Genomic DNA, 20,241 nt, shown 5'->3' on the forward strand with positions numbered 1-20,241 from the left:
AATTTATCCTTTCAAGATAGACATGTTGTAGCGAGAATCTTTCAAGGAGATTCATCACTTCTGTGCTGAGGAGATGCCACGTTGCTTGGTAAAAACTTGGCCCGAAGCCATAAGGTCCAGGGGCGTTGTTTCTGTCCATCTGCCTGATTGCAAAGAGTGTTTCTTCCTTAGAGAAGCCGCCCATCAGACTGCTCAAGGCTGAAGGCTGAACTGTGTCGTAGAGCATTCCAAGCTGAAAAGACACTACTACAGAAAAGCCCTTCAGTGCCGGTTGAGAAGCTTCCAAAGGTGCCGGATTTTCCAATCGACACCCCGGAGGCGGCACTGATATGGTGAATCAAAGGTGCCGGTTTAGGAACCGGCACCTTTGAGGTTCCACGATTGAAAAAAAAAAAACGTCGGCTCGACTGCAGTTGAGCCGATAACTGATTCCATCAAGAACACACATTCCATCAAGAACACATATGAACATAAAAACACAACATGAACATATGCCTCTTCTGCCGTCGCCGCCGCACGTCCCCTCCCGGTGGATCTGGCGGAGAGGGGGGGGGGGAGGCGCCGACCCTCCCACCCCCGCCGGGCCGCAGCCGTCTCCACGACGTCCTTCCCTCCGCTAGATCCGGTGGGAGGGGACGGATGGCGTGGAGGCGGCGGAGGTTGCCGGCGACGGCGGCCGGGACGGTGGAAGAGGCATATGTTCAAGTTGTGTTGTTATGTTCATATGTGTTCTTGATGGAATGTGTGTTCATGTGTGCCTTTTTTAAAAAAACCGGCACATGTAATATGTTATAGATACCGATTTTTTAATAAACCAGCACCTATAATATATTATAGGTGCCGGATTGTTTTTTAAAAAAACTGGCACCTATATTATTGATGTTGGTTTTTCTCTAAAATCGACACCTATATTCGTTTAAAGGTATAGTGCCGAATTATACGTTTCTTTTTTTTTTTAAGTAGTGAGACCATTGCAGGGATTCAGCAGATCCTAGGATGAGCGAGTAATAGTTGAACATGACTTGTGCCTTGCTGTTGTGGTCAGAAACTTCGGTGCCTGCCGCCTTGATCGATTTGATGGAGGTTCGTCCGAAGTTGTTGTAGGCATGCGCTTTGAAGAAAGCAGTGCTATCTAACCCGAGCTTGAGCTTTTTAACTTTCCCGCGCTGTTTCTAGTAGGCCAGTTTGTCGTTGATAGAAGTGGCTAGTTTGTGCTGTACTAAGGCTATGTTCGTTGCTGTGTGTTGGGAACATATTTCTGGCGCGAGCCGAGGCTGGGATTTTTCGATGAAGTCGAACAGATCAATAACAAACTTGTAGTCATTAATTTTCCCCTGACTCTTTTGAGCTTCAGTTGTTTCATCCAAGTATTATTCGTTTTGGATACGTCCGCCATTTTGTAACATCAGCTAGGCGAGGCGAATCAATTTATTTTGTTGAAGTTGCAGCACGAATTGGAGCCTGCCTGCATGCATGCACTTGGAGGATCCAAAGTCTCGTATGGCAGTGGGCAGTGGCACATGCACATGCACATGTATGATCATATATGCACTGGCAATACGTGAATTCGTATACACGGATCTCGTACATGCATAGCCGCATGGGATAAGCAGTACTCAAATATGTCATCAGCGATGACTAAACGAAATTTATAAGATCATGCGTGTAAACTGATCCGTACGAGGCATTCCAGAAGAGTCTACACACTGCACTTTTTTACTCTGCCGTGACATGTCATTATCTTGGGCTAAAAATAAAAAAAATAAAATAGCGTCAAATAGAAGGCACACACTGCTGTGCAAGAGTGCGTGCACGTGGCAACCACGCGCTCGGGGTCAACTGTGCAAGTATTCGGACCGGACTGGCATTCCATATGCATGCACTTCGAGCTGGCCTCCATGTTCGTAACAGATGAGTCCAAAAGGTAAACCATAAAGACAACAAAGTCAGGACAGCGAAAGAAAGTGCAAGTTGATACATATAGGCTGCAAAATACAGCAATATTGCAGCTTCTTTGTAAAGCTTAATTTGAAAATGGAGCCAATGGAGTCGATCCTAGCTTTGTCGTACACTGGTATGAAAATACTCACTCTCTCTTCCAAAATATAATAATATAATATCACATGAGACATCTTAGCATAAATAGAAAGCTTGTTCATGTTCGTAATATTATGATATGTCTTATCCGATCATAGGTTCTTATATTTTTGGATTGAGATAGTATGGGCTGTTTGGTTCAATGCTTCAACTTGCCACATCACACTTTAGGATGCCACACCTCCTTAGCCTTGTGTTTGATTCATTGCCATAGTTATGGCAAGCCACACTTTCTTATCATCTTACCCCACATTTCATAGACTCAATCATTTGTCTAACTTTACCACAAGTGTGGCTTATAATTTGTAGGTCACAAAAAAATGTGGCAAAGCTACACTTGTCTAACATTGCCTAAAGTGAGTTATGGCAATGTTAGTTAAGAACCAAATGACCCAAATATTTTGCATGTGGTCCGTAATTCATTACATGGGTGTTTTTCAATCGGCCTATAACTAATGGCATGTAAAAATCACATGATTTTTATGGACGCATTCCACAACCACCCATGAAAATTGATTTTCACTGGCAACTCTCTTAAGGAATCACATGTAAAAATGAATATCATGCTTTTGATTTTTTTTAACTGTAAAAAAGAACCCCCCAAAAAAAATATTTTAGATTTTTGTAGGCATCTATAGAAGCAAAATTTTACTGGCTTTCCCTTATGTGAACCGACCATAAAAAATATTTTAAGGGCGACTCTTTAAAATGTCTGCTTGTAAAAATCATTTTAGGGTGTTTCGTTAAGAAGTCTGCTGACAAAACCCTTTTTTCTTTATTCTTTGATATGACTAAACTTTACTTTTTTTAGAAAATTCATTTTATGTCCGATTAAGGTGAACAGAAGTTCTCAACCTTACAACATTCTGGGTCGATGTTTCCTTAAAATACTTCTTTTGATATGATTGTTCACTTATGTCCTGTAGTCTCTATATGTTGATATATTGCATAATGAATGGGCATAATAAAAGAAATATTAAGTAGCTCATATCAAAGAAAATAATAAATAAATATAACAATCTATAAAACTTTTGGTTTACCTCGATTGGGCCAAATATGAATTTTCTAGAAAATTTCAAACTTTGAACTTTCTGAACAATTCCCCGTAATAATAGATATATCAAAGCCTGTAATGAATATTAGCCACCTGAACGATCTCATTTATAATAGCTTTCAATAACAAAGATATAGATCTGGCCGAGCTCAATAATTTCAATATAGAACATTTCTCCATCCAGCGTTGTTTGGAAAACTAAAAAGTAGTTACGAGAATAGTAACAAAAAATTTGCCACACTAAACAACCTAAAATGAAACAACTTTAAACTGCAAAGTTATAGGTTTCATCAAGACCTACAATTTTCATATTAAGTTTGTCATCATCCGACTTCACATGAAAAAGTTATAATTTTTTTCGTATTTTAGTGGGGCTTCTAGTTTTAACGTCTTGTACAGAATGCATGGTCCACGAAAATAGATTTTATAGGTGGATTTCTTTGGGATCCGCCTAAAAAGTATACATATTTTTAAAGGGGAATTTCAGACCAACCCGTAAAAATAGTTTTTTTTACAGGCGGTTATGACCCTAAGACGACCTCAACCATTTCCACAAGTATTTTTTCTTTTGGATCGTCTATGTGAAGATAAAAGCCTAATGTCCGAAAAAAAGACTTTTAAGTAGCATCACTAATTAAGGTGTAGGGTTAATTCTTAAAATTATTTGATTTTGTCTTCATGATCGACTAATAATTCTATTTTGCATATAAAAGTCTAACTAATTGATATAATGCGGTATTTGGTTGTTTGTTCACAGCTAGAAATCCCCGGATATATGGACCGAATCCCGTACAGGGATCAGAGAAGATAACCATCAAATGCTATGAAGCCAAATTGCTTTGAAATGTTTTTGTTGGCTGCTTGCTAAAGAAGGTCCAACACTGTATAGTTTTTGCATTGTTATTATGCATGTGCATGTTACTATTTCTGTTATAGGGTGTAAACTACATCTTTGTAAAGCTTTGAAAATGGAGCCAATGGTGCACTACTTCCATCAGACTAGGGTTTCATGTGGCCATAGGATGTGTTGGTAAATTTTGAAAGTTTGATTGTCACTGAATGTGACAACAAGGAATAAATATATTTCACATCTAAAAATAATAATAGGCACTTGAGTTATAGAATAGAATCAGTTGTTAACCATCACATACTTACAGCACCAGATCACGCTACCTATAACGTGGTTTTTGATGCATATGGCTTGCTAAAGCATGTCCAACAATTTGAGGATTATTTTTTTTTATTATTAGGCATATGCACATGCATGTCATTGATTTTTCCTGTGCTATCTGCATAAGACATGGTGGATGAAGAAAAGAAGAGAGAGAATGTATAGACATGATAATAATTTTGATTCAGCTGGCATCTTTGAGTTAAAGTAGGTAGATTTAGGAAGGGTAAATTCTATTTTTGCCCTGAACTTTGTTCGATCTAAAAAGTCTATCATTTACTTTTAAGTACAAACTAGTTATTTTTTCACTCTCAATTTTCAAAACAGGACAAAAATAACACCATAAACCATATTTCAAGGTGGCTTTGATAAGAAATATTGGTGTGTGTACATGTGTTTTTTTTTTTTTGCAAACATGAAATTCAAATAGGTAAATTTTATGGTTGTCGACCTAATTGATATCTACACGGGTAAAATATGTATAATAAGAATATAAACTAAGAAATCCACCTTCATTTCATCCAAAGCAACAAAAAATGATATAAGGTGTTACAAACGGTTCCATTGTTTAGGGTAAAAATTAAACCTCGAGGAGTTCAGGAACAAAAAATGGACTTTACCCATTTAGCAAAAATCTGATATACAAGATATTTATATAGTCAGACAGTCAGCCTCCGTTCATCCTTTATCCTTGTGATCTAAGACGACTATTTAGACGATATGCAATAACAAGGAAGCATTCTCTCGAGAGATTAGAATCCATTTCCCGGTCGATCGAAGTGCTTGCACTATGGGATATATAATAATTCAGTAGGTTTTGGAACGGGGCGCTGTCAAATGTGATTCTCAATTTGCCAATTTGCTTAAGCTGTTTGGTGAAATTTCCGAACAATGGAAACAAGAACAATTAAGGATTACTGATGGGACTGCTCATTTATACCATATTTTTCTCCTTAATTGCATGAATCGTACATGATTGTAATACACGACCCTATCCATGACTCCATGTGCCTGTGGTTGCCTTACTGGAATCAGGTAGCTAAAAACTTGGTGAAGGAGGCAAAAAAAAAAAAAAAGAAACTCTACAGTGAAAGTCAAAGCCTCGTCCAATTGCATCCAGCTTCGAGCAGGCACTTGGACAAAACTTATAAATAGCTCTGCCAAGCATGACAGAGCATATTCATCGAGAGATCGAATTCGGTTCTCGTCTCGATCATCAGTTTGGCCTGTCGATCTCTGTCCATCTCTGACGACGCCGACGGCCATGCAGCAGCTGCTCGCGATGAAGCTGATCCTGACGACGCTCGTCGTCGCCGTGCTGGCGCTGTCCGCCGGCACGGCCACGGCCACCTGCGACACGCTCACGGTCGGGCACTACCGGCAGTCGTGCCGCGCCGCCGAGACCATCGTGCGCGACACCGTCAAGCTCTACTTCTCCAAGGACCAGACCGTCACCGCGCCGCTGCTCCGCCTCCACTTCCACGACTGCTTCGTCAGGGTAAAAATTACTAGCATATACTCTCTCCGTACAAAAACAAAACTCAACTTATTTGAATTTTATCTCACAAAAACTAACTTCTACCATCTTATCTATCCTCAGCACGTAAAACGAGAAGTTTTATTTCTTCAATACCCTTTACCTACCCATCACTTTTACTACTTTTATCAATGATTAAAAGTATTTTAGTCATTCTCTATCTCTACTACTTCTATTTTGGAATGCTAGGATTAGATTTATTTTGTAACGGAGGGAGAATATCAATTATCAAGAACAAGTTAAGCTATCAGCTTGTAATTGACAGCTGCAAATGTGGATGGAGAACTTACCCAAGTTTAAAATTATTATTGGCAGGGATGTGACGGATCGGTGTTGCTGAACGCGACGGCGGCGAGCGGGCCGGCGGAGAAGGACGCGATGCCGAACCAGAGCCTGGACGGGTTCTACGTCATCGACGCCGCCAAGGCGGCGCTGGAGAAGGAGTGCCCCGGCGTCGTCTCCTGCGCCGACATCCTGGCGCTGGCGGCCAGAGACGCTGTCTCCATGGTTTGAGACTCGCTCCACTGATGAATTCTCCTGTTACTGTAGAGACGATGAGCAATGCAAAAGCTGATGCTGATCTGATCATCCGATTCTTGCTGTGCTCTGTCTTTTCAGGCTGCCGGGAACATCAATGGCGCGAGCCTTTGGCAAGTCCCGACGGGGCGGCTCGACGGCCGCGTGTCGTCGGCGGCGGAGGCCGTGGCCAACCTACCGTCTTCTTTCGCGGATTTCGCTAAGCTCAAGGAGCAGTTCGGTTCCAAGGGCCTAAATGTGCAAGACCTCGCGATCCTATCAGGTATAGTAGTGCTAACCATGGACGATTCTAAAGCTACGTGCGATTTGCTGTACTGTTCTTGCTGTATGCCGTGTCAGAGTCAGGCACAATCTTGGTCTTCAGGTCGGGTCAAAATGACAGAATGAACTGAACCTCAATAATGACATTTCTGACTTTTTTTCTGTATGGAGTTGCTTTCTTGCTTTCTTATTAAACATTTGCGTGTTCAGAAATCATAGAAATGTTGAACATCTTTTAACCTTTTTTTTTCAAAGCGTCAAGTCACATTCCGATTAAGATATCATTATCCCTGGCAATTTCTCGAACCGTAAGATGACACTGACAACAAGGGAGACAGTAATTAACACAGTAAATTATATTAATTCCTTTACATCACTGTTTCAGGTGCTCACGCCATAGGCAATTCACACTGCGTCTCCTTCGCCAAGCGGCTCTACAACTTCACCGGCAAGGGCGACGCCGACCCGACGCTCGACCGGGCGTACGCCGCGGCGGTCCTCCGCGCCGCCTGCCCGCCGCGGTTCGACAACGCGACCACCGTCGAGATGGTGCCGGGGAGCTCGACGACGTTCGACACCGACTACTACAGGCTGGTGGCGAGCCGGAGGGGCCTCTTCCACTCCGACCAGGCGTTGCTCCAGGACAGGGAGGCGGCGGCGACGGTGCGCGTCATGGCGAGGTCGAGCAGGCAGGCGTTCTTCCGGCGATTCGGGGTGTCCATGGTGAGGATGGGCAATGTCGGGGTCCTGACGGGAGCCGCAGGAGAGATCAGGAAGAACTGTGCTCTGATTAATTGATGGGCAGAGATTTGATCTTTGATATAAGTTATTACTAAGTCATGTACTAATGATGTTCTATTGTTTGGTGTCTAATTAAGTTATTACTACTACTACAAGGTAAATTTCATGAGGGAATAACTTGCTCGGCATTGTTTGATTTGTTTTATGTTAATCATCGACTTGTTAATGTACTCTTGCACTGATCTTCTCCATGTATGAAGTGGCAGAGCCGCTGCCACCCTTCTCCAGAAAAAAAGATGTTGGCCATGTTGACATTTCTTCTTTATTTTTTTGTCAACATTATGAGCTTGAGAGGATGAGCTATATACTTGGATGATTCTATACCTTTGCTGTCTGCCTGTCTTGCGTTCAAGCCCATGTTGGATACATGTTCAGTTTTCAGCCCACCCAAGGGACGATTTTGGGCCCAATATTCACAAGGCTTTGACACATGCAGACACAAAAGTCCACAGCATAGAAAGGGGAAAACTGCTTCCGAAAACACTTTACCCGACTGACTTTTACTGACCACTTTAACTCCCCAACTACCAAAATATCACTTGACACTTCACTCCACATACTTTGGTTAGAGTACAATATTTTACATTAACTCCATCCTAAAATTTTAGCTATTTTCAATACAATACTTTGTCTAAAATGAAACTATTTCTTCACTTATCTTCTTCTCTTAACCAATTACAACAATTCTCTTTTATCTACTTTCTCTTCTCAACCAATCACACATTTCCTCCAATCATTTTCATATATATTTTTAACCCATATTAACCTAAAAAAATACTTACATTTGAAGTATATACTAGTCTCCTCGGAGACGTCTTATAATCTTATCTTTTTGCTTTAGGGCAGTGTTCTTGTTTATTTTACTTTATCCTGCCTCGCTAGAAGAACAACCATTGTCCAGGAAGTAGGAACCAGTGCAGTTTAAGGTTCCCATGGTTTCTAACGAATCATGGTTTTGCAGCATTCGCCTTTGCGTTTACCCACGGGCGAAGTTTCGTCAATTGTTCTCATCCGGATATCAGCAAGAACCTTAAGCAAAGAACCCAAGAATAAAATACAGAAATATACTCCTAGAGAGCTAGCTTCGCTCATCACTCATCAGAGTACCAATCCCCTTTATACCTGAACCTTTACAACATACACGATTACCGAGCCATCCATCAGCCTGAAGAGAATTTGATCCCTATTTGAGTTTCCGTTTCACTTTCCAGCACAAGTCCAACGGTCAGGGTTCGATCAACTAGCCAGGAATCACGCAGTACTCTGCTCTGTATATCGAATGTTGGCATCTCGATCGCTTTTGGGCAGCAAGGCAAGAATATTACTTGCCTTCCACACCCTTAATCACATGCACGGCCCCCATACTGATGCAGCTATAAAACGTCGTGACGCCATGAGAATTGAGATGTCCAAATCCAAGAGCAGACAAAGACTAGCTTAGCTAGCTCGAACAGCACACACTACTGAAGCTGATCAGAACGCCGCCGGCAATGCCGCCGTACCGGCTGCCGATGTACCGGGAGAGGCCGGCGGTGAGGTGCATCAACTTCCTCTGCGCCGTGCTGCTCACCATGGTGCTCGTCGCCGGCATCATCATGTTCGTGCTGTGGCTCAGCCTCCGGCCGCACCGTCCCAGGTTCTTCCTCGACGACTTCACCATCCCCAACCTCAACCGGCAGTCCGGCGCCGTGAACCTGCCGGTGAGGTTCACCGTCGACGAGCGAAACCCCAACCAGAAGATCGGCATCCACTACGGCACCATCTACGGGTCGGTGTACTACAACGACCTGCTCGTCGCGTCGGGGCCGGTGGTCCAGCCCTTCTACCAGCAGCCCAAGGGGGACACGCCGCTGCTCGGCCAGCTCACGGCGTCGGGGCCGACGCCCGGCGACCCGGCGTGGCAGCGGTTCGCCGGCGACGCGGCGGCCGGCAGCGTCGCGCTCCGGCTGCTGCTCAACTCGACGGTGAGGTTCCAGGTGCAGATGTGGGACACCAGGGAGCACCACATGAAGGTGGACTGCGAGTTCGGCCTGCGTGGCGACGGCACGCTCCAGCAGGGGGACAAGAACAAGCAGTGTACGCTCTACTTCTAGGGTGGATGGACCGTATCTTAATTTTTCCTCGATTTTTCTTTGTGAGTGGTTTTATATTTTTCATCGTTTGGATTTTCGAGTGATATTGATTATTACTTTTTACCCCTTGTTGACAAATGTAATTTGTTTGTAACTGTACATTAATTTTATTAAACTGTGAATTATTAATGTTGTAGCGCGAGTGTATGTGCCAGGTTCTTTGTCTAATTATATGGTACTATAAACGATAGACTACTTGATATTGAGAGAATATTTTGAGGGTACAAACGGATTAATGAACTATTACAAAGTAAAAAAAAAAGCTGTTTTGAAGTACTACTCTTAAGAAACTTGTGTATATAAAACTTTTATAAAAATCATACCGTTTATAAGTTTGGAAGAGCGTGATGATGACAATGAATAATATGTAAAGAGGAAAATAAAGGGGAACAGAGAAACGATTGATCGAAAATAGCTGATTGTTTTTCAAGGTTTCACTGGGATCGGAGAAGGGTTTAATGTCCAGTGTAACGGTTGAAGGTATGACAACTAGACAATCTACCATTTTTGCTCATAGTTTTCTGCAAGCAGTCAATTGTACAAAATAGTGATGTTTTACCCCCAACTTTATGGGGAGATGTACTTCTTTGTTCTACCGATGGCTCAGTATAGTTAAGGAATCATTATTAACATGGACTCAGGAAAGATTATTCACAATGTATACCCATGAGATGATGAGAATGATCAGGGCATCAGGCAGAGGGTAAGTATTAATACATCATTTGGGAAGGTATAATATTTATGTGTTAACCCTAACCAATCGTAAAATCTTGGCTAATACAGGCTATTAAATGTTGATTCTGTCAAGCTGCAAACAATTTACAACAAAACTGCAGTGGTAATTTCCACATACTCCAGAGACCCAGATACACACTAGGACATTAGTAACCTGGACTCACCAATGAGCACCAGAGTTGATTGATATCTGTTTAGCTTTCCTCCAGTCTCCGCAACACAGAGTCAGCAAAGATGCGCTGCCTGAAAATTGAAAACCTTATTAGAAATTCAACTGCTTTTAGTGAGAGAGAGAGAGAGAGAGAGAGAGAGAAGGAAGAATCACGCACTTCTCTTCAGTGTGTTTGGGACTAGGGCGGTTGTGTTTCAGATACCCGTCCCACGGAACCTTCTTAAGACCAGCTCTAGCAGCTATCATGTCTCTTACTCTGTGGAAAGCATTGCATTAAGTATGAAAAAGGCAGTATGTTTCTCATAAAAAAAACTAGAATCCAATTTTATGCTACCTTTCAGCAAATTCAATTGCTGTTTCTCCATCCCTCAGATACTGAGGCTCCAAGTACCATACATCACACACAACTGCCCATGATGTCATTAGCCTAACCAAGTGCATTGTAAATGATTGCCTGACAAAAATTACGAGAAGATATTAAGTGAAATACAGAAGAAGATAAATGTGAACAAAGTAAATTTGTGCAGTTGATTGTATTCCTCACTTCTTACTATTCCAGAAGGCATCAACAAATATTTTATTGTATTTGATAGCTATTGGGCATACAGCACAGCCAAGCTCAAAAGCACCCTGGAAAAACATAATGAGAATGAAGACAAATCATCATTAGTCTGATCGTGGTCAATTCCAGCAAATGTTAAAACATAACAAGAATGAAGACAACTCATCATTTGATAGCTATTTAGAATATGACAACTTTCTAGCATTTGCTATCTTTTAAACATGTCAGGCATATGATTGGCAATGAGCCTGTTTATATATGTTCGTACCACTACTAGAAATACTCAACTACTCTTATCTATCTGCCAAAATATTTGTGCTATCTGCAGTACCTCTTTCTTTTTGCATTCTCTGTCCATATGTACAGCTGTGAGTTAATTTTAAGTGAACTCATGCATTTTTAAATATAAGGACAGTTAATTCTACCCTTTTTAAGTTTGAAACTTGCAGTATATTTATTTACGACCAGTCACAATTCACAAAACACACTTACTTTTTAAGTTTGAACTCATGCTGGTTTTCTGCTTGAAGCTTGTTAAAAATGAACCAAAATTTGAAGCCTCTCTTGAAAGTTAGTTACACAAGGATGCATATTTGGTCATTTATTCAGTCACTTCAAAAGAACATATCAAGTTTACAACTTTACCTTCTTGAACATGACAGTGTACTGGTTGTTAACACAAGTTCCTTCAGGGAAAATCAGGAGAGGATTGCTGTCTGGATGTTGAACATGATCTCGTAACCTGTTGACAGAGTTCTCTTAATAAACTGAACTATATATAGTAAGTAATGCATTGGAAATGAAAAATTATACTTTTTTGCAACCACTTCACGATCCTTGAGATCATTGCGATTAAACCAGATGCAACCAACACTTTCCAAGATAGTCTTCTGAATAAATCCTGTACAAGGGAGGAAAGCAAATTTTATCAACAATCTAGCAATGCAAAAGGTAGAGATCAACAATCCATCCTGAAGAATGAGAACTGACCAACCCATCCAGGATGCTTTTGCATAATGACAGCAAATGCTGTCATCTGCTCCAGAATAATGAAATCTATCATCGATGTATGGTTTGCAACAAATACCTGTGGTAATTAGAATTTAGAAGAGAGTTGCAAAGGATATCCGTCATTCATTAATGGATGAACATGAAATTAATTAAGTAAAACATAATGAAGGAATGACAATGTGTACCTAAAGAATGGTTTCTGCAAATGTTTGCATTTAAATTGGAATTATAGACCTTGTGAAACATGAGGAGATTTTGTGATAGAAAGGATAACTTTTCCTGAATTATCCAGGTGAGATTTCCGGGGAACAAGGCTAAGTTAATAACTATGATGTTTGGCAACAGTGTTGCGCACCACATGTTCCTATAAGTGCATAAACTACTTAACATGGGTTCTAAGAGAAAGAAAGTTTGTAACCTGATGAGGCCGCGTGCTTGGGCGAGGCCCATGATACTTGATCACTCCAGTCCAAGAAGCAACAAAAACACTGCACATCATTTCAACCAGCTTTCTCTGCAAAAAAGATTACAGTGTTTTTGAATAAACAAAGAACCTAAGTTGCAAAATATTATGACATATTATGGCTGCATATGAACATACACACATCTACAACCAGAAATTGACATAGATGGGAGATAAGATAAGTCACCTCTATTTTACTTCTCATCTTTTGACCTTTCAATAAGAAATGTACAGGAAAAAAGGCAGCAAAGAATGCTAACCATCCAACTAGAAGAGTTAGGCCCCTGAAACATAACATGGTTACAGTTATCAGATGAGAGTGACTCAATATTCGACAAAAGAAAAGAATATAAGCTAGATCCAGAGACAGAAAATAACTTTTAGTAGTAATACATACACAAAGATACCGAAAAAAAAATTCTCTCCAACATTTCACACAAAATTCAAATGAGTTTCCTGAACAAAGTTGGTCTTGAAATATTCTGATTTCTGACGTTATGTGGAAAGTGATTGTAACTGACCAAAAAAACTCATAGCACATGGTTAAAAACATCTACTTCATTGCCAGTTTGGACAAAGGTTTTACAGATCAAATGGGCTAGGATACCCTTGTACTACAAAATATCAAGTCAACAAAGAAGGATACATTGCAAACACTTACAAAACAAGTAAACTAATTAGCAAAACTGCCGCCCTAAATATAGTGTTCAGATTATAAGGATCCAGTACCTCAGCGGAAATAGTATTCCGTATCTTATCACTACTCCCAAGCACCACAATGGGAATAAATAAATGTTCCAATTCCATGGCTCTGGAGAATTTGACTTAAAGCAACGTGTGAATGAATCCTGTATCAGTGTAAACACAAGCAATGAGAAAGCTAGACAACATCGATCACAACAAGAAGAATTGCCATAAGAACGACTGCTATTTATCCCACACCGCATCACAACTGAAGTTACGTATGCACAGTAGTAAAATGATATGAAACAAAGATGCATGAGATGTCAAGTCATTATCTTGGTATACTCTCACTAACAGGTTATGGAAGTACCCATATACTTGTCTAATACGAACAACATTATAAAGAAAATGTTATCATGTTCCTGTTTTAAACCTTAACTAAGGGAGATTTACCGCTCCTTTAACTTGAAGTTTTGAAAAAAGTGTCAAAGACAGACATCCTTTTCTTGTTCCACCGATATATACCCAGGGCTTAGATGACAACTTTGTAAAGAACATCAAACTTAGGGTTAATTAACATTACAACATTAATTATATTTTGATTCTTATACAAAATTGATTACTGACCACAAGCAAAATACTCTTTTCCTCAGTAATAAACGAGAGTGTTCAAAGCGCGAAACAATCCAGAAATTGTCCTCAAGGGAGGCCATAAAATAGGAAATTTAAGGTAAATCTAACTAAATGCAATATTGACGAAATTGTACATATGTTCGGAGATTTTGATGCAAGAACAGAGTATGAGAGTAATCATATGAAAACCGTACAAATTAAAAAATTTGAGCGAAGCAAGCCTAGCCTTGTTTCCACAAAAGGATTGCTCTACTCCTTTCACTAAACCTCACAGATCAAAGCCTATAAACGTCCTATCTGCTCTTGCCATCTCATAGAACATCACCATCTAATAACCTGAGAACGCACGAAACGCGGGGGGGGGGGGGGGGGGGGGGGGGGATTTTAAGACCCGGGTAAGCCACTCACATCGACGATGGCGCCCGCCGCTTCAGTGAGCACCGGCGAGATGTCCAGCAGATCGCGCCTGCACGATGGCAGAAGAGAGTAAAGAATCGCCTAAAAAATATCTTGCCAAAATCCCCCACATAATCCCAAGCTAGGGTTAACGAGCGAAGAAAACAAAGACGGGGAACAGAGAGGGGGCTAGGGCGCGATTACAGATGGAGATTCCTGGGGAATTCCTGCGGCAGCGAGTCGGATGGGAGGTAGTCCTCCAGGTTCGGCCGGTCCAGCTCGATGTCCCCCGCCACCGACGAGGTCGCCATCCCCTCCGTCGATCCCCTCCGCCGCCGCCGAGGAAATCTTCGCGATGAAGAGCGAGAGCGAGAGAGATGGGCGCAATGTGGCGTACGTCCAGCGAATCGATGCGTGGGTGGATCGGTGGACCAACAGACAGCGAAGGGGAAGAGAGAGGCTCGTCACCGGGTGGGCCCCGCACACCGACAGGTGGGCCCACTGCAGCGCCTACATGGGCCGGCTCGGGTGAATTAGTTGGCCGAAACTGTCGGCCCATGTAAGGTCCATAAAACCGAGGTTTACCCTTGCGCGTCGCCGCCACTCGCAAGCAAGCAGCCGCCGCCATGGCGCCGCCGGGCAACTCCGACGAGCTCGCGAGCTCCAAGAAGGTGAAGAAATCTAACTCCAAGGAGGAGAGGAAGCACAAGAAGGGCAAGCATGAGCGCCCCGCCGCCTCCGACGAAGCGCCGACTCCCCGCAGCGACGCGAAGGGGAGCAAGGGCAAGAAGCGGAAGCACAAGGACGGGGAGGGGGAGAAGGAACACGGGAAGAGGTCCAAGGAGAGGAAGGGGGAGGGCGAGGCGGCGGAGGCGAGGCGCGGGGACGACAAGGTGAGGCGGGCGATGGAGGACGAGAGGTTCGCGGCGGCGCGGACCGACCCGAGGTTCCGGGCGATGCGGCGGAAGGAGGCGAAGGTGGAGCTCGACTCGAGGTTCACCAGCATGCTGACGGACCCGAGGTTCTCGTCGTCGTCGGCGCCGGTGGACAAGCACGGCAGGAGGCGCCGCAAGAAGGGTGGCAGGGAGAACCCGATGCTGCAGTACTATCTCAACCAGGAGGAAGAGGAGGAAAAGGAGAAGGCCAAGTTGGTTGAAGAAGAGGAAGAAGAGGGGGACGCAGAAGAGCAGCAAGGGGAAGAAGAGAGCTCCAGTAGCGACGACGACAACGACGATGAGGACGAAGAAGAGGACGATGACGACGAGGTGGTACTTTGCTTACAATTTTTTGATGGTTTGGTTTATATTTCATTCAATTCTCTCGCTTGTAGCATGGAAGTACTTTATTTACTTTATACGTCTCTTCCATTCTACATATTATATGGTAGATGGTAGTGATTAGCTCCTCCAAGAACTCAATTGCATATATCTTGTTTGGAGCATGATTTGTAGGGGACTACTTTTGAGTCTGAGTTTAGTTTTAAGAGCATTAAGTACTTCTTGTTTTTCTATCAATATATGGTCATGGTCATTTGTAACCACGGTATGTTCAATCTGATGTTACAAGTGTTATGAACTGTTAAACTTTTTTTTTTTGGCCGAAGTGTAGGTTATAGAGCTATGTGGTTGTACCAAGATATGCGTCTTTGTAGCTACGCATTTTTAATAGTCGACTAACCAAAAAAAACAAAGGGCATGTGTTTGTGTTGTGGTATTTGACACAATCCCTTCGAATTGCTTGGGACTCAAGTGCACTTTGTTTGTCCAAATGTCCAATTGAAGGGATTGGACATAAACCCACATGTCAAAGACCCTACTTTACTCATGTACTCAGCTGACAATGACATGCCACTGTTAGTATTTTTATCCACCATCCTGCCACTTAAATCTATTTTTTGAGTTAGCCTTGTAATTTTTGTATTTTGTAAGCATTGATTAATGATTGCAATATTTATGTAGTTTTCGCCCTTCAAGAAAAAAAACAATGTTTTGCAACATTATTCTTGCATTATATCTAATACATGGTCCTTTTTTTTCACAGTACTCTGTCGGCAGTGACATTGCGCATTATTTGATGGGCAGGCATGATGATACACCTATGATTGACAAGGAAACCCATAGGCTTGCTGTTGTTAATATGGACTGGGATCATATTAAGGTGTGTGATGATTGAAAATAATTATTTTTTTGTCAAGCAAACCTATTAGCATAAACAATTTACAGAAATATTAAAAAAGGCTTTGTTACTGGATGCTTAAGAATTACCTTGAAACCAATAATTTTACTGAAAAAACTTGTTTATTATGTGATTACATTTTTTTAATGCTTTTGCTTTTATGAGCGCATTGGTAGCTTCTATCGAACACTTTTGTGCCATTGGGGTGATGTTTGGAAAAAAATTGTCTGCTAGGTGGCAGCAGCATTTACAGAGTATGTTTTATGGCTGAAAGATGTTTATGTTTATTTCTTATGTTCTGTTTAAATCAGGTGAAATTTCTATGTGTACTACTCTCTTCTCTTTTAGTTGAGGACCTAATAGTCCACCATATAAATTCACTTATTTTATCAAACATAGTTATTGAGGATGCTAGTTCTTGTAAACAAATGTAGTTGCATCTAAGTTCTTGTAAAAAAATGTTGTTGACAGAGCAGTGCACACTGAGGCACTTGGCGAACACATATCCAAACTCTAAAAATGCTTGGACTTTGGAAAGTTTAGAGGGCAAATCCAACTTAGCAAAATCCTGGTTGTTAAATGAAGATCTGAGTTGTTACATTGTTATTTTGTCTCCTTGCAACTTTCAATTGATTAGTTTTGTTCATCCTTCATTGTACAATAATACTATATTTTGTTTGCGTCCTTCCAATAGGCAGTTGACCTGTATATGGTGATGACATCTTGCCTCCCAAAAGGTGGGCGAGTCTTATCAGTGTCAGTCTATCCATCAGAATTTGGACTTGAGCGCATGAAAATTGAGTCAACTAAGGGCCCAGCTGCCCTTGTTGATGTCAATGGTAGTGATGGTGAATATAGTGGTGGTGATGATGATGACGATGATGAAGAAGAAGAAGATAGTAGTGACACTGAACATGATTCTGAGGCTGAAAACAACAAGCTACGTACTTATGAGCTAAACAGACTGAGGTTAGTAACAAAATGGAGAAGGATTTTTTTTTATCTGTTTTTCGGGACTTGTAGACAGTCTTTAACATGTTCAAATCCTATGTGTAAATATCTGTTTTTCTGCTTGATGTATTTATCACTGTCTGTGTATGAGGAGACATTCTCATCTATTCAATTTTTTATACAACAATGTAATACCAATCTTATGCGTACGCTTATCTTGTTGTAGGTATTACTATGCAGTTGTGGTGTGTGATTCCAGTGCAACTGCAAATCACCTGTACATGAATCTTGATGGTACAGAATTATTGAAAACATCAAATGTGTTCGACTTGCAGTTTATTCCTGACTCTATGGAATTTAAACATCCTGCTCGTGATGTTGCTACAGAGGTATCTTACTTTACTACATTGTATCATCAGCAATTTTGGTATATAATAAGGTTGAAACATGAAACATTGAAATAAAACTGATCCTTTTCCTTCTTCAAAAGTGACTTGCCATGTTATTTTTCCATTGTTCAAGTTAACATCTTTTAAGTTTAGTATAACTTGCTTTTCAATTGTGCTAAAAGAATTACTTTTAGTTTGTCAGTTATTTGTTTGATATTATGCAGGCACCTCCAAGTTACAAGGAGCCTAATTTTGAAACTCGTGCTTTGCAACATAGCAAGGTTAAGCTCACGTGGGACGATGATGAACCAGAACGCAAAAAGGTCTTGAGGCGAAAGTTCACTGATGATCAGGTTCATTCTTATATAAATTATTTTGTTTGTGTTACGAGTTTATAGTTTTTTGGTAGGTCCAATAACATGATAAACAATCATGGAGTAACATGTCATGAGCTGGGCCGCTGGCACTAAAGTCAATAATATTTTGCAATTCATCTCCCTTTTTATGTGAAAGTTCTTTCCCTGTGAACGGCTATGAGTTATACTGGTTTGTCTCGATGTTTGCCTATCGTGTAGGGATGATATTTTCCTTATTCGTTTTTATTAGGCACATATTGATTTGGCACAATCTTTTAAATTGAAATGTGACCATACATTTCTTTCTCAATATATTGTTGCTATATAGAAAAATCATGTCCATATGTAAGTACATTGAAATACAAATCTAGCAGGTACCGCCTTTGTATCACTAAATAGTTATTTGAATGTCCTAATTGTTGGTCAAAACTAACGAAGTTTGAATCTTAAAATTTCTGTGCCTTATGAGTTGAATGGATATAGTACCTTTGTTGTTGTGTCCTTGTCCTTTTATTTTTGTTTTGGTCTACAGTTTTGGTAACTTTGTTCATGTTTTTGCTGCAGTTAGATGATCTTGATATGTACTTAGCAAGTGATGACAGTGCATCAGACGATGAAGGTGCAGATAATCATGGTGACGAGTCTCTACAAAGTGGAGCCAAAAGAAAGTTAACAAGGGAGGAGAGGTTGGCTCTTCTACTACAAGGTGACAAATCCGAGGAGGAACAAACTGATGGCGAGGACATGGAGATAACATTCAACACAGAGCTTGAGGACCTCAGCAAGCGTATACTTGACAGAAAGGTCAACAATGAGAAGACTGTCTGGGAGAAGCACCAAGAGAAAATGAAAGAGAAACGTAAATCTAGGAAGAGAAGGTCAAAGGATGATGATGATGATGGCTATAGCAGCGAAGATGGCCTGGATGAACATGACGATTTCTTTGATGATGAAATGTCTGATGAAGAAATTAAGCCAAACAAGAAGCAGAAGGCAAAGGCCAAAGATAAAGGAAAGGGGAAAGGAAAGGACAAACTCCCAGAACAACATTTGGAGGATGAAGCAACCAGAGAAGAGTTGGAGCTTTTGGTTGCGGCTGACAAGGATGCAGGCAACGGTGCAAAGGGTTATAACTTGAAGCGCAAAAAGGGTACGAAGGGCAAGAAGGGTAAAGAGCAATCTGTTGAGGACGAACTTCCCGACATAGATCTTAGCAAAGATGAGAGGTTCTCAGCCATGTTCAATTCTCATTTGTTTGCGGTGGATCCTACTGATCCCCAGTACAAAAGGTATACTATGCGCATTCGCCCATCAGACTACTTCAGAATTCATACTACTAGTGTAGCCTACATGATCTGCAATTCTGCATCTTCTTGGTTCAGTTTTACACATGTTAAATTGCTAACTGTTGCTGATGGTTACTTACAGGAGTGCGGCCTTTATGCGCAAGCAAGCTGGGACAAAGGGAGCACATGAACCATCTCTGGGAGGTAGAGGTAGTGGTAGAGGTACATTGCCACCTGATGATGTGCCTACCGATACTCATGACCAGAAACCTGATGGCACATCCACGGAGAAGCTGGAAACAATGTCTGCAGTCAAGTCACTAAAACGGAAGCTTACTGCATTAAAAAACACAAGCAAGAGTGACCGATAGAGAAAAGCTTTGCTTTATCCTGATGACCAATGAACAGGCTTTTTTTTTATTTGTCTATGACGAGAGTTATTTTGGCTTTAGAATAGTTTTTAGGTATGTTATTTATGTTTGCTACCTACCTATGAAAATGTGTCAAAATTTGGGTTTTGGGCTTCGAATGTAGTTATATTATTTTCAGGCTATAAAATTAAATTATGATGGTGGCTTTGTACCAACATTAGTGGAATATTAGAAGCCACCTTCTGTTTTTTTGGCCTTCTAAATATAATTTTAGAAATAAACCCTCCAAGAACTAATGTCAAACCTGAAATTTTTGGTCATGTAGAATGATAACGCTGCCACATGGGTAAACCTGTTGTATGCCAGGCTGCAAGCCATGAACTGGTGGAGCTATAGTAATTGGCATGTGCATGTTTATTTTTTATAAGAGTTTTTAGATAGTAGTTTATTTTTAAAATTCAAACAAA

The 20,241-nt window shown here is 41.2% G+C and overlaps 4 protein-coding genes across 4 annotated transcripts; 3 read left to right on the forward strand and 1 right to left on the reverse strand.

Moving 5' to 3' along the window:
• The first annotated feature begins 5,523 nt into the window (after positions 1–5,523).
• Positions 5,524–7,688, forward strand: LOC127779753 (peroxidase 39-like). The gene is made up of 4 exons (XM_052306647.1): positions 5,524–5,820; positions 6,175–6,366; positions 6,478–6,658; positions 7,043–7,688. Exons 1-4 carry the CDS (start codon positions 5,587–5,589, stop codon positions 7,453–7,455), a joined length of 1,020 nt encoding a protein of 339 aa, XP_052162607.1. The 5' UTR covers positions 5,524–5,586; the 3' UTR covers positions 7,456–7,688.
• Positions 7,689–8,848: 1,160 nt separating this feature from the next.
• Positions 8,849–10,085, forward strand: LOC127779754 (NDR1/HIN1-like protein 2). The gene has a single exon (XM_052306648.1). The coding sequence runs from the start codon at positions 8,949–8,951 to the stop codon at positions 9,549–9,551; it is 603 nt and encodes a 200-aa protein (XP_052162608.1). The 5' UTR covers positions 8,849–8,948; the 3' UTR covers positions 9,552–10,085.
• A 197-nt stretch (positions 10,086–10,282) lies between these two features.
• On the reverse strand, positions 10,283–14,657 carry LOC127779752 (glycerol-3-phosphate acyltransferase 9). Its single transcript, XM_052306646.1, has 12 exons — positions 14,451–14,657; positions 14,259–14,316; positions 13,263–13,381; positions 12,721–12,817; positions 12,489–12,584; positions 12,050–12,146; positions 11,873–11,960; positions 11,705–11,801; positions 11,042–11,127; positions 10,832–10,951; positions 10,655–10,753; positions 10,283–10,568 (listed from the first exon to the last, which is right to left on the reverse strand). Exons 1-12 carry the CDS (start codon positions 14,555–14,557, stop codon positions 10,520–10,522), a joined length of 1,113 nt encoding a protein of 370 aa, XP_052162606.1. The 5' UTR covers positions 14,558–14,657; the 3' UTR covers positions 10,283–10,519.
• A 187-nt stretch (positions 14,658–14,844) lies between these two features.
• Positions 14,845–19,973, forward strand: LOC127779750 (pre-rRNA-processing protein ESF1). Its single transcript, XM_052306645.1, has 7 exons — positions 14,845–15,511; positions 16,287–16,403; positions 17,116–17,390; positions 17,599–17,761; positions 17,986–18,114; positions 18,682–19,406; positions 19,546–19,973. The coding sequence occupies exons 1-7, from the start codon at positions 14,873–14,875 to the stop codon at positions 19,772–19,774; spliced, it is 2,277 nt and encodes a 758-aa protein (XP_052162605.1). The 5' UTR covers positions 14,845–14,872; the 3' UTR covers positions 19,775–19,973.
• The last annotated feature ends 268 nt before the right edge of the window (positions 19,974–20,241 follow it).

Source organism: Oryza glaberrima, chromosome 7 (genome assembly GCF_000147395.1).
Source record: "Oryza glaberrima chromosome 7, OglaRS2, whole genome shotgun sequence".
Classification (NCBI taxonomy): Eukaryota; Viridiplantae; Streptophyta; class Magnoliopsida; order Poales; family Poaceae; genus Oryza; species Oryza glaberrima.